Source organism: Mastomys coucha, unplaced genomic scaffold, assembly GCF_008632895.1.
Source record: "Mastomys coucha isolate ucsf_1 unplaced genomic scaffold, UCSF_Mcou_1 pScaffold15, whole genome shotgun sequence".
In the NCBI taxonomy this organism is placed as follows: domain Eukaryota; kingdom Metazoa; phylum Chordata; class Mammalia; order Rodentia; family Muridae; genus Mastomys; species Mastomys coucha.
In genome coordinates, this window is record NW_022196897.1 from 139,850,820 (window position 1) to 139,865,148 (window position 14,329).

At 46.5% G+C, this 14,329-nt stretch overlaps 1 protein-coding gene across 1 annotated transcript; it reads left to right on the forward strand.

Annotated features, from left to right (window-relative positions):
• The first annotated feature begins 6,767 nt into the window (after positions 1 to 6,767).
• On the forward strand, positions 6,768 to 12,742 carry Bpifa2 (BPI fold containing family A member 2). The gene is made up of 7 exons (XM_031373723.1): positions 6,768 to 6,888; positions 7,414 to 7,555; positions 8,121 to 8,228; positions 9,260 to 9,412; positions 11,482 to 11,563; positions 12,201 to 12,264; positions 12,705 to 12,742. The coding sequence occupies exons 1-7, from the start codon at positions 6,768 to 6,770 to the stop codon at positions 12,740 to 12,742; spliced, it is 708 nt and encodes a 235-aa protein (XP_031229583.1).
• Positions 12,743 to 14,329: the final 1,587 nt, after the last annotated feature.

Genomic DNA, 14,329 nt, shown 5'->3' on the forward strand with positions numbered 1-14,329 from the left:
CACCAGGTTATAAACTACATCCACATCCAGCTTTCTGAGCTGGCACGGGTATAAATTTCTTCTGTTGAAGAGAAAAGCTGACATGTTTAAAATATCTGGTTTCTCCAGTGCTATGAGTGAGAAGACCCGAGCCCTATACAACTCTCACCTGGAGTGACAACCTGTCTTTGTGGTACATTACACACCTAGACACACTTATCTCACAGACCTGGGACTTTGTCTCCTAATCTCCATTTCTGATTCCCACTCCCCTCTCTGCCTTGATAGCATCATTTTCTTCACTGCCCTGGTGACTACCATGTTATCCTCTATGTATTTAAGTGTTATCATTTTCAGACTTTACCTGTATGCAAGACCACACGGCACTTGTCTTTCTGTCTGGATGTTTACTTCTACACCATGACCCTTCCCCACCACTCAGATCTTCTTCCATGAACACATACATGACGCTAGAGAGGCTAGGGGGCTTCCCTTCAGTGATGAGATGGCTGATTACTGGACCTTGTGGACGTCCAGGAAGGCCCCCATGACTGGGACGAGAACTTAGATTCTTCATCACCGACTCCAACACAACACTCATTTATCAAGTAGAAGCTAACGGATAGTTATCAACAGGATCGGAGGTTCCAGGGCAAAACACTTGGGCATGAAAGAACGGAGGAGGGGACAGATGGATGTGTAAAGGCAGGGCCACTGCCCCAGGAAGGACCTGGAAGCTGATGCAGGACAAAGGACAGGTTACAGAGTCTGCCAAGAGCACAGAGGAGTTCAACCAACTGGCCACTGCTAGGGCCACCAACCCAGTCCTCTCTGTGGGAGCAGCTAAGCTATCAGCCAAGGGTAATAAATAGGCAGGATCCATGGAAGACATGGAGAGCATAGGGATCCTGGGCCCAGCCTTTAGCACCTGCACTCTCAGGACACCCCACCATTGTCTCTTGCTCCATCCCTTCTTCCTCTTCTTCCCTTTCATTCTCTTCTCTGTTTCTTTCTTCACTCTCCTTTCCCCCTCACTCCCTTGCCCTAGTTCTTCCCTTCCCACTCTACATCACCCCTACTGTCTCTGTGGTCCCTCCACTTTTCCTTTTCTCTCATGCTTCTCTCCTCCCTCAAATACTTGTTATCCGTTATACTTCAGGGGCCAGCTCTAGTGACAAAGGTGGTAATAGCAAGACTCTTAGTCATCCAGCAGCTCAGAGGAGCCAGTCCCACCAAGAACTCTCTCCAGGTCCAATTTCAGGTTTCTTTGAGAGCTTTCAGCAAATGCTCAGGGAACATTCCACTGAACAAGACACCGCAAATCCCAGTCGAGAGTGGGGAAGACCCTTGCTTAGGTCCCATCTTCCAGGCCAAGGCCAGAGGGGCTCTGTGTAATGCGGATTGACAGGGCTCCGAGCAATGTTTTGCTTTTAAGATTTATTTATTTTATGTTAGTGTCTTTGCTTGCATGGCTTTATGTGCATTACATATGTGCAGGTCCCTGATGAGGTGAGAGGAGGGCTTTGAAGCCCCCGGGACAGGAAGTTACAGGAAATTGTAAGCTGCATTGTGGGCCTTTTGGCCTTCTGAATAGATGTAAAGGCTCTTTACTAGGAAGCCATCTCTTGAGACCCAAGAGGCATTGTTTTAGGTTACAAATTGTGTGTGTGTCAACATTGTTGAAAGCAAAATAAAAAAAATCTTCAACAGCTAAGGTTGTACAGTTTCACTAATTGCTACTTTTAGTTGTGATAAAATGGCAGGTGCTTCAACATTTTTTCTTTTTACTTTTTTTTATATGCAAAAACTTCCCTGCTGGTGTTTCAACTGTGAGAACTGGGGTAAAGTGGATGAGTTCTCTTTCTCTCTGTCTCTGTCTCTGTCTCTGTCTCTCTCCTTCCATTCTTTCTTAAAGAGTATAAACATTGCAGCTGGTTATAGCTCAGCAATTCAGAACTTGCAGAAGTGCAAACCGAAGATGCATTGGTGAGTGGTGTTACCAGCTGATTGGGTTGTCCTGCGAGGAGGTCTGGGGACTGGCTGTTCTGTCTTTATGAGTGAGGGAAATCTGGGGAGCAGAGCCTCTAACCTTCAGCCTGACCTGGTTCCTGAGTGACCCCAGCCTCACCATTTGGCCTCTCTGGTCCCAGTAGCTTTCTCCAAACAGGGATCTGAGTGGTGACCGGGAATGAGTACCAGCTCATTGCTTAAGTGCTGGGGTTAGTGAGAACAGGAAGCTGCCATAACTGGGATTAGCAGTCATATTGGATGTAGGAAGTCCTACCCTGGGACAGCTAATCCTTAATGCCTCACTGGAGATTTTCAATGAGAATTTTATCCCACGGCCCATATGGCACCAGCCTTTTGTCCCCAACAGTCAAGTATTTTCCATTAGAGGAGACTTCCTGTACACTTGATGGATGCTCATTCCAAGGTGACTGGAAGCAGTCAGCACAGACCTGGGATGACCCCTGGCAGCCTAACCTCTCCCCAACATGTTTGCTGTGTAAAGTGATGGCAGACACTGTCAGGAGTGTCCACAGTACAGCCTGCCCAGTGTGAGAGCGCTCATGTAAGTTTCCCACCTGTGTTATCTACACAGGGATAGCGAGGAGGTAAGCTGCCGTTCCCAGTCTCACTCCACAGAGGAAGAGATAACCCCATCCCAGGTCTCGTAGCCAGCAGTGGAAAGAGTGAGGATTTGACGTCAGATCTTCCAGGTCCCATTGACAGGCTCGGAGCATCACCTTGCAAGTCCCTCACCACCCTGACGGTGCTTTAAACACTTGCCTGCCCTTTATACTAAAGAGATGCAGGTACAAGAGCAGATACCCACGTAGCAGCTGAGGCAGCTGGGGATAGACACCAGCAACAGGCTGGTGTTACCACTCTAACTCCAGCATCCCCAGTCTGTGTTCCTGGAGTGTGAAAACCCCTTCTTAACAAGAATTTACAACAGTCCTTGGCTCTGTGACCCATAGCTGGAAACAGGATTCTCATTGATTTGTGGAACATGGTGGTAGGCAGCCAGAAAGAGGGTCTCTGCATACAGAAGCCAGCCATGGCAAGGCCATAGTAGACTTGACTGCCTTAGCTCACAGAATTACAAGGTCATAACATCCTCTGCTTTGGTCACCTCATGTTAAGGACAGGCCCTAACAAAGATGGGGCAGAGACTGAAGGAATGGGCAACCAATAACTGACCCAACTTGAGACCCATCCCACAAGCAAGCATCAATTCCTGACACTATTAATGATACTCTATTATGCTTACAGACAGGAGCCTAGCATAACTGACTTCTGAGAGGTCCACCCAGCAACTGACTGAAACAGAAACAGATACCCACAGACAAACATTGGATAGAGGTCAGGGACTCTTATGGAAGAGTTGTGGGAAGGATTGAAAACCCTGAAGGGGATAGAAAGCCCACAGGAAGACCAACAGAGTCAACTAGGAGCCCTGTGGGAGCTCTCAGAGACTGAGCCACCAACCAAAGAGCATGCACAGGCTCGTCTGAAGCTCCTGGCACATATGAAGCAGATGCGCAGCTCGGTCTCTGTGTTGGTCCCCCAAGAAGCTGTAGCCTGACTGTGGTATCCAATCCCCAACAGGGCTGCATAGTCTGGCCTCAGTGGGGGAGGATGCCCCTAATCCTGTAGATTCAATGGGTGGGGAGGTATCCAGGGGGAACCCATCCTCTCTGAGAAGGGGATGGGGATGGGGGAGGGGCTCTGTGAGGAGGGGACAAGAGCAGGGCCACATTTGGGATGAAAACAACAAGGCTAGGCCCTAAAGGCTCGCTAAACAGCAGTGGCCCAGCTCTGTGCTGTCCCCCAGCCCAAGGCTCAGCTCCCACCTGTTTCTGTGTTGTTCTGGCTTTTCATGGGCCTAGGGCTTGGTGACTAGTTCAAACAATGGGCCCTGTGGAAGACACGATATACAAGCCTAGGGACATTCCTGTCCTGCTGGCTACCCACAACCTGATATAGATGGAAGGAACCAAGAATTGGGTTTCTACCCTCATGCGACCTTAACAGCTGCGGGCCTCTCAGAAACTCACTTCTTCCACTTAAAAATGAGGCTCTCAAATGAGCATTCCGACAACCAACAGGCTTATTAAAGAGGTGTATCTAACCTGAAGGGCAGACAGCAGGCAAATGTCTTCAACTTTATGCCTGCTCCCCAACACCCCCCCCATCCCCAACCCTACTCCCATGGCCAGGAAGGACAAGAACTGCTCACTGCAGCCCCCCAGGAGGCCATTTGCTAAAACAGCTGTTCTCATGCTCAGCTGGAGAACAGGCCCTGCCTTCTCATTACAGCAAAGCCCCTTCCTCTCTGAACCTCCTGTCAGGGCACTGGGAAACAGAACAAAATGGAGCAGGGCAGCTCCTGATGGTAAATAAAAAAACAGTGGCCATTGCTGTTTATAGGGGTTTATGCCTCTGCAGTCCACACTGCGAAGAGCTGTGCGCATGAGCCACAGTGTTCGAGGTAGAGTCGGGGCTCCTAAAGTCACAGTAGGGTGAGCTCAGTAAAACGTGAGATGGAGGTCACTTGTGAGACCCATAGTCCTGCTGCTTCTGTCCCCAATATCCTGAGGAGACAACACATCAACTTTGTTCAGAGGCCACAATCTATTTGATGTAAGAATTATCAGTTTTTTGTTTTTATGTGTACGTGTGGGATGTTCATGTGTGAATGCAGGAGCACATACGACAGTGCACATGTTGAGGTCAGAGGATGACGATCTGGTGTTGTTCCCTCCTTCCCGTTTTACTTGGACTCTGAAGAACAGACATGGGTCCTTATGCTGGGGGAGCAAGGGCCTGTTGGGCTGACATATCTTGCTGACATGCATTTTACCTAGAAGATGGAGTCTACGTCAGAGTGTTGCTTTAGCCCTCACTGATGGCAGTGTATTACCTCTATACCCACTTAGGAGTTGGGACTCCATGCACCCTTCTCTCTCCACTGAAATGTTTTCAGTTACTTTATCTGGTAAAGTTCATCAGAGAATGAAGCCAGTATTAAGAACATGGAATCATTTGGAGACCTGAATCCAGCAATACCCCACCCTAGATAGAGTCTCTGAGTTTTCACCTCAGATTATAATTTCCCCTAGCTTCTAGGGTTTATTCTGAAACCAGGGAACTGGATTCATCCCTTCAGACCACAGCCATCCTGGCTTGTGAACTCACACATCATCTACTTTTAATCTACTGGCAGCATATGGCTCACAGAGGCATACTACAATCACCACCAATGTCAGGGTAGGACAGATGTGAATTATTCTCCCAGGCCTGCTGGCTCCATGACTAACCCTCTGCAGCACAGTGGCCATGAACCCACTTCCCCCTCCTTTTATTTTTTGGGTTGCTGGAATTTTCTATTCTGAGAAATAATAGCCCTGGGGTGGAATTCAACAAAATCATCTAGAAGGCTGGTTTAAAATGCAGATGCTTGGAGTCACTGAAAGAGTGAGGGTGTCATTATTGGCCCCTCACGGAGACTGGCTCTGCCCAGCAGAGGTGGTTACAGCTCTTGGACACAGGTCAGGTGCATAGCAAGGGTGGTCCAAGAGACCCGAGAGCCACAATTGGACAACCAGAAGCTGTTGGCTTTTCTATGCATTCTCAAAAGATGACTGGGCTTGCCTAGGCAAATACTATGAGCCATCCCAAATGGAACATTCTTCCATCGATTTATTCTTCGTCTTCTTTCCAGACAATACCGAACTGATCCCTTGTTGGCATCCTCAGGTTTGACAACATAGGGCCTGGGACTTGGCACAAGGTCCACTACTGTCACCCAAGCATCCTAGGTGACCTTTGAGTTGGAATATCTTGGCTAACCTTAGGTATTTTCTTTGGAGTCTCTTTAGAACATCCCGGAAATGGGGCTTGATTCTCATCCTGGGACCACAATATAAGGCCACGGTTACCCCAGAACCCGAGCAGATTGTGCAGAGAAGCAAGGATCTTGTGTGCATCCTTCTCCAAAGCGTGAGTAGTGAGTTCCCATCCAAGAGTCCTCAGAAGGCTTGGGGCAAGAGGCAGAGGGAAGGCGCTGTTTGTGTTGGGAAAGTTTTGACTCTAACAAAGTTGAAGACATAGATGAGTCAGACTAACAACAACCTAGACTCACGTGGACTCAGTTTGTGATTCAGATTTTATTCATCAATGACTTGTCTTAGTGTGTAGAGGAAGGCTTCCTACTGGAGTCTAGGCTCAACAGTGACAGAGGACATAGCTACTTCCCTAAGGACTGTGTTGCCTAACTTGGTGGAGACAGTGGGGAACCTAGAACTGGTCTCTGGGGAGGGGTCTGAACCTGGCTTCATAGAGGATGTGACGTTTCACTGAAACATACCTAAACAGAATTATAACTTAGGAAAGTGAGCAGGTAAGATGGGGAATGTGTTGCATATGTATATGTACATGTATATATTATGTTATGGATACACACAGATTTGAATCTCATTTGCAGGTGACAGAAAATAGGGTACTTTGCCTCTCTGAATTGCTAAGCACAATGACTTCCAGTTTCATCCATTTCCTGAAATGCCATGGTTTCAGTTTTCCATGTGGCTGAATAAAATTCCACTGCAGATTTGGCCTTACTTTATCCACTCCTGAGGGTGGGCATATCCACTGGCTCCATTTCTTTCCTATTGCGAAGAGAAGAGTATCTGTCTTGCTGGAAGGTAAACGTGAGAGCGGCAGGCACTAACTGTAGGTTTTTGTTTCTTCTTCCTGCTATGACTCTCCATTTGTCAGAACCAAAGATGTTCCAACTTGGGAGCCTTGTTGTCTTGTGTGGCCTGCTCATTGGGACCTCAGAGTCACTTCTTGGTGAACTTGGCAAAGCTGTGAATGATTTGAATGTTCTGCCTCTTGCCTCTGGAGGTGAGTTAATATAGGTCCCTTCAGCTAGCTGGTCCCAGGAGAATCTGAGAAGCAACATGCCTGCACTTGCAGAGGATGCTGGGAGAGGGTGGGACTGTCTTTTATGGGTGGTTCACTGAGAAATGTGCTGCTATTCAATTCCTGCATTGCTCTCATTCATTTAGAAAAAAGACAGTGCTGGGATATTATCCTAATAGAGACTTGCCAATATGTATTTGGCACAGAATAAATTCTTAAAAGTGAGATTCCAAAAATTTAGGAGGTTTACATTTTAAATTATGGTAGCCGTTGACAAGCATTCCCCCTATCCCAGTGTATGCATGGACCCAGCTGTGTAGACACTTTTCCTAATCTTAGGAGGCTCAGCTTCCTCATCTATACAAAGAAGACTGGCAATCCTGCCCTGATTGAATTACTGCAGGGTCTGAATGACACAGCACAGGGAAACTGACGTCTCAGAAACCAGGACCATGGGAGCTCACTCCCTAGTGGTTCGGGGCACTGACTGATGACTCTTTTTGACAGATGTCACGCAGAACTTGAATCTGGATGTGGGGTCACTTCAGCAAGCCACAAATTGGCCATCAGCCAAGGACAACATTCTAGAAACGTTGAACAGAGCGGACCTTGGCAATTCAAAAAGCTTTACATCTTGGGGTGGTTTATTGTGAGTTGATGCTCTTTGCTTCCAGAAAAGGGACTACCTGACTATTCAATAGTGACAAAAGATGGATAAACCTCTTATTTCCCCACAGAGCTGAGGAGTTCTGAGGCAAGGCTCATTAGAGCTTGAGTAAGTTTGAGGCAGGGCTATAGGGCCCTGTCCAGTGTGGACAGTTCACACCTCCAGGTTTTCACAGTCAGTGATTTAAGGCTCAAGTTGAACACTCTGTTGCTCTCATCTCCATCTGCATCTTGGTACCTAAAGGCTTTCTCACGAAAAACACATTTCTTCTTCAAATATAGTAAAAATCTAAGTTTCTTGAGGAACAGAAAGCTAGAATTCACAGCCTCCAGTCCCAAGCACTGGCTTCATGGAGTTCTGAGTCACACAGTCCTGGATTCAGCTTCTATCTTGGCTGCCTATTGTTTCCCTCCCTGAGTGCACTGTGCCTGAGAGTGTGGAGGCTCACATTTCTGCACAGGATGCAGGGGGACAAGAGGGTCATGAGGAGAGGTGCAAATGCAGCAAAGAGGCAGGACAAGAGGGTACGTGTGTGTGTTTTGGGCAGGTTGAGAGTCAACAAATTCAGAGTCCTGGATATTCAAGCTGGTCTATCTTCCAATGGCAAAGATGTCGACCTGAAGCTGCCTCTGGCTCTGGACATCACCGTGGTTCTGTGAGTATATGTCACTTGGATTTTGAGGGTGCAGTGCAACATGGCCAATTTGAGTAAGCATTTAATTCCCAGCTACTATGTGACTTCTGGCTCTAGTTTCCTAATCTATTAAAGAGGAGACTCTAAAAATTCCAACTTTTAAACTATTCTAATGAAGGTTGACCATGTTAATTCTATTTTGAAAGAACTATGTAATCTACCTTTGTGTGTGTGTTACATGTGTGCACTCGTGTGTACACAGCTTCATGTATGTACTCCCATGTCTTTGAGGAGTTCAGAGGTCAACATCAGCAAGCTGACTCAATGTGGTGGTGTGCCACATTAATTTTTGAGATAAGATCTCTCACAGAACCTGGAAATCATTGATTTGGGCTAGACTTTTTGGATAAGTAAAACAGAAATTTGAAGTTTTTAAAATTTCAAATGAGAGACCTAGAAAAATGTTCAAGAATCCATGCAAAAGAGTTTCTAGAGATAGCGGGGATACTTCAGAGAGAACATTTTCCTAGTATATGTGTGAACCTGGCCTCAAATAGTCACCATTGAGGGGCCGGGAATGTTTTTATTTGATGCACTTATTATAAAGGTATGAACTGTAAGATCATGGGGTAGTCACTTAACCTCTGTATGGCCAGGATCTGGAGTATGATTTGTTCCTAGTACTGTTTTCATGATTAAATGGATTAAACCAGGTACAATAATTATAAGTGAACGCCCATAGGTAGTTTATATTATGTTACAATTATGTTGCAAAATGTTAGCAATTGTTGTAATTAGTCTCTGTGTCAAGCAAAAATCTTGCATGTACTAAATAATGCATAGCCCAAGGAAGTCTAATATAAATGTGTAAATTTTGTAGAGAAAATGTAACATGTTAACACTACTGTTACAATGTTGGCATTGAACACGTCACCCATTTATAACATTGCACCCATAGACACACTGGATTAGGTCCACACAGATAGCTGAAAACCAGGGCAACCTGCAAAGGCTTCTAGACCTGTGTCCAGCGTGACCCTTGTTTTCTGCAGGCCTGGCTTTGGCAATACGGTCGACTTTGCTGTTTCCTTGGACCTCATAAATTCAGTCACTGTTAAAAACAATGCCATGTCTGGCCTTCCCGAGGTGGCCATAGGAAAATGCTCCAGTAACACAGATAAAATCTCCATTTCCTTGTTGGGCAGGTAAGGCCTATTCATCCCAGCAGAGCTGGGTTCTCAGGTAGGCTTTAGGACCTCTGAATTTAATCCTATTCTTAAACCTGGGAAGCAGTATGGTAGAACGCACAATCAGACGAGCCTCAAGAATCGACTGCGTCGACATTTTCGACTCTGTTACTGTGCAGTCCCATCCTTTTGAGACTCCGGCTTCCCCATCTGTGCACTCGAACAGCGGAGATCCTTACTGTACTGGGATAAAGATACGACAAAACATGTATGTTTAGCAAAGAGCCCAGAACATCTTGAGGGCTCAAGAACTATAATTCACGATCCTCTGAGGATGGTTCCTTTCCATTGCTGAAGCAGGAGGATGGACCTCTCTAGTCACAATCATGTCTTTAGCTATGGTGTCTTTCCGCTGGGTCAATGTGCCTCATTCCTCTGGAGATGTTCACATTACATCCACCTAAAGGTGGGACATGGTTGGAAAATTAGATGCTAGCATAGGCTCTGATTGTCCTGAAGTAATTACCCTCTAAAAAAGTTCTGCAGTGAGATCCTGACATCCTGCCCCTGTCTTTTTCCATCATGGATCCCCATTGACCCTCAAAATCTGTGCCTTTATTTGCATGCTTAATAAAGCAGTTTTGGCTCAGGCAGGAGTGAGAAGAGATGATACTCCCCAGTGTCTGGGAGAGAAAATGTGACCTGCGAGTCAAGGGCTGGGGTTGAAGATCCTTGGTCAGACATGGAGATTTGGCCTCTGTTTTCAGCCTTGATAGCTGTGCCCCAGGACCACTCACCCTCCTCTACCAAAGATCTGATCTTAAATCAGTGACAGGACTTCAGTTTGCCCAGGAGCCCCAGGAAACTCATGCTGCTCCACTGCTTCTGAATACACATGTCCAAGAAGGCTCTCATAATGTGCCTTTGCATTTAGATTCATTGGGTTTTGTTTTGTGCTTCATATAAGGTTTTTCCTACTACAGTACCTTTGCACAGATGTTCTGACTATGCAAAATATGTACTCCAACTCTTTTCATATTTTCATCTTTCAGGGTCTTGGTTAGATTACGTCTCTTTTTTCTTATAAGGACATACCCTTAACCTTCAAGTACTAGTCTCTGTTGTCTTTTGTGTACATACATATTTTAAGGCATTGTCTCATTGTACAGCTCTGGCTGGCTTTGACCTCAGAAATCTACCTGCTCTGTCTCCTGAGGACTAGGTTCAACGGCGGTGACACCATACAAGTTATCACCATACATTTAATGGGACCTTTCCTTACTTATTTTGGGTGGGTGGAGTGTATTTGTGTGTGAATTCACACACATGTGTGTCAGTGGCCTGGAGCTCACCAAGTCGGTTAAGCTGGTTGACCAGTTAGTCCCAGGAATCTACACATTTCTGTCTCTCCAGGGCTAGATTACATGTATTTGCTATCAGCTGTCGTTTCTTTCTTTTTAAAAATATGGACACTAGAAAGGGAACTCAGCTCCTTATGCTCGCAAGGTGAATATTTTGTGGACTGAGTTATCTACTTGGCCCCGTCATCCATTCTTGTAACCAAAAATCTGCTCTGTGCTAGGCAGACATTGTTCTAAGCTCTGGAGAGTCATTTGATGAAAACATATAGGCTCTCTGGAGCATATCATGAGGAAAAGGCATGCAGAAAAGTATTTGGTCTGTCCATAAGTTCAAGAACAATGAGGAGCTCTACACAGACCATCATACTTTGTGGAGCATAAGGAAAAAAACCCCTCCCTTCAGTGCATACTCAGAGTGGGCTCCCCAGGAGATAACAACTGGATGAAAGTTGAAGGTGGGAGGAGGCGACTTCAGTGAAATCTGTTTATGAAGGAGGTTAAAAGCTGCCTAGTGTCCCAAGGCTCAGCCTGGTGCTCTGTAAATAGAGTCTGAGTGAATAGTGCCCTGTCAGGGCTCTGATGAGCACTCAGACACCAAGGAGGCAACTACTTAGGCATGAGATGCTCGGATGCCCAGGGATGGTCAGCCTGACAAACTGAAATGAGACCACAGAGCAAAGTTGTAGGTAACTCTTGGCCAAGCTTTATAAGTTCCTTCTTTTCCAGACGATTTGGCCTCATCAACAGTCTTCTGGATCGTGTGTCTGCCCTCCTTACAAATGCAGTGTCACTTCTCCTGCAAAACATCGTAAGTCCCCAGCTCTTGGCATCTAGAACTAGGCCTGGTATGGGAAGCAGAGGTATCTGTAGGTGTGGCTGGGTTCTTGGGACACATTTTTCTGGGAGGAGCAGATTTTTCTTTGAAGGGTCTCTGCACTCCTCCTCCTCAGTAGCTGGGCTGCAGAGGTAGAAGTCACAGGTCTTGCCTTGAGCTGTTTACCACATACACACAGCATATCTTCCTTTAAGCTAAGGTTTTCTTGCGATCAATACGTTCTTATTTAGACATCGATATTTAAGCACCTGTGAATGAGAACCTGCAGGAAACTAGGATTCGTGCCTCCCCAAAAGCTTCAGCCTTCTGAGGATCTTAAAGTTCCAGGACTCAAGAGTTCAAGGTGTTTAGGAGTCTGGGGGTGTTGGGGTTCTGGATAGTAGATTGTTGGATCTTGAACTTCTGATATCCTGAGATGGTGGGTTCTTAGTAGCCTGGGACAGTTCTGATTCAGATTGCTGCAATTCCCTAGTCCCAGATTGCAAAGTTAACTGTTCTTGGATCCTGGAAATGAGTCCCTCCATTTTTTTGGGCAATGTGTTCCCAGCAAAGTCTCATCTGTTTTCCTTCTTCCCCTCTTTCCTCCTCCCACCTTCTTTTTGTCTCTCAGCTATGTCCAGCGCTCCAGTACATCCTCAGCGTCCTGAATGCAAATGTTATTCAGGGTCTCCTCTGTAAGTCATAGCCTGGGGATGGAATGTTTTCTATGGGCCAAGGCAGGAGCTGTAGGAGTGCCCCATGCAGGGATACAGGGACTTTGGATCCTGACCAAGGCGGGCCTTTGGCTCCTCCTCTTTTCACTAGATGCTTCATTTGAGCCTTATCTTCTCATGCTCAGAGTTTTGGGACAACAGGAATCAGACACCAATGGTGTCAGGCTCTGGAAGTGGTCCTTCTATGGATATGTTCCTTTACACAGACCTTCTGGGTCTTCCACTACCTCGTTAGGTCCTCACAAGAGTTTGCACAGTGGGGCACAAATGAATAGTGATGTACTTGATTGAGGTCACACAGGTGACAGAGTGATGGGCTGGAGGGAAGAAACGAGTTCAGTGGGTTTCTGTTCAATTTGCCATGACAAAGACTGAGGCTAATCTTGACTTGGTTCCTTCAGCTAATCTACTGTCAGGACCATTACCACTTTCCGTCTGAAGAGGAAGGACAGGAAGATGGCGTGGCACCCCTGCTGGTATGGGCAGTGTCTTAGCTACCTTTCTTCTATTTTCATTAGAAAACAATATGGCCAAGAGAAATTGTGAAAGAAAACATTTAAGACTCACAATTCCAGAGGGTTAGGGCCAATGACCAACATGGTGAGAAGCATGGCATTAGGCAGGCAGGCATGGCACTGGAGTAGCAGTTAAGAGCTTTCATACTGATGCACAGTCACCAGGCAGAGTGAGCTAACTAGCAATGGTGTGGCCTTTTGAAATCTTAAAGCTCATCCCCAGTGACACCTTCTCCAATAAGTCGAAACCTCTCAATCCTTCCCCAATAGTTTTGTAACTGTTATTACAAAATATAGCTCAATTAAATGAGTCTCCGGCAGTGGTTCTCATCAAACACAAGTAGGCTCCATGCTCTGTGGCTCTGTGCACAGCAGCCTGTCAGGAAGCCAGGGCAAGCCTTATTTTGTTTCTGTCACAAGACTAAAGAAGTAGAGACCTGATCTTGACTCCAGGCTGAAGTCTGAGTTTGAGGACACCCTGAATGTAGAGCCAGCAACATGGATCCAGCGTGAGCTAGGATCTGTGTGACTGAATGAATCAGGAGTTTTTGACTGAGTCCTAACTTGTGCATAGACCATTGACCATGGGTTGAATCCTCACCCTGGCTTGGGCATGGTCTCTACTTAATCTTTTTCCATGTGTCTTTGCGCCAGAGCAAGGGATGAGAAGTGGCCAGGACAAGAGGCAAGAACAAGACCGCAAGTCTGCATCTCCTCTCTAGATGTCCCCAGTCATGCTGGGCACAGTAGGACTGAGTGAACACAGTGAGGCTAGGCTACCATGGATCGAATTAATGCCCAGTGAAAGCTTACTCTCTCTGCTGCCTAGACAGCCAATATCCTGATACTCTCTTTGTTTACATTCTAGGTTACTCTCCAGTGGTTTCATCTTACTTCTGGTGGCATTTCTTTCTAGAAAATGCTTCTATCATTCACACAGAGTCTACCTGAGGCCACCCATTGGACCCTCCCAAATCCCCTTCCTCCCTGAGTAGTCTCCACACCTGTTACCACCATTCCAAGATTAAAATCCTAACTGCACCCTGGCATATCGCTTGCCTCAGTCCTTGCAATAAGAGTTGTTGGTGGGGTGTGGGGTATGTACCTGGTGAGATTTCAAATGAGTGGCTGAAGTCATAGCTGGAAGGAACTTAGGGGATACCTCACAGCTTAAAAAGAAATGTAAAGAGTTACAGAAACATTGAGAGAGTGGGCACATAGCCACTGCGTGAATGTGGCAGAACACGATCCAGCCAGCTATACACACACAAGTGTATATTGGCGCCATCCTGACTGACGAGACCCAGGAAGACAGAAGGGGTTAGGTGGCTATGGCTTTTCTTGCCTGCCTCTCCCTAAGGGGCATCTCAAGACCTTATGCTCTCCACTTTCTCTTAGCCCTTCCATTGCTACTTAGTTTCTGGATATTGCCTCCAGATTCGTCTCCCCGGGAACACCAGTGATCCCGGTGATACCCGGGGGTCCCTGATTTCACCCTTGTCATGGAGGCT

Bases quoted from the DNA above. Each gene is read 5' to 3' on its own strand.
- Bpifa2 (XM_031373723.1), top strand. From the start codon at position 6,768: ATGTTCCAACTTGGGAGCCTTGTTGTCTTGTGTGGCCTGCTCATTGGG. The intron at 6,889-7,413 runs GTGAGTTAATAT...TCTTTTTGACAG, and splicing joins TCTGCCTCTTGCCTCTGGAG to ATGTCACGCAGAACTTGAAT. The intron at 11,564-12,200 runs GTAAGTCCCCAG...TTTGTCTCTCAG, and splicing joins CACTTCTCCTGCAAAACATC to CTATGTCCAGCGCTCCAGTA.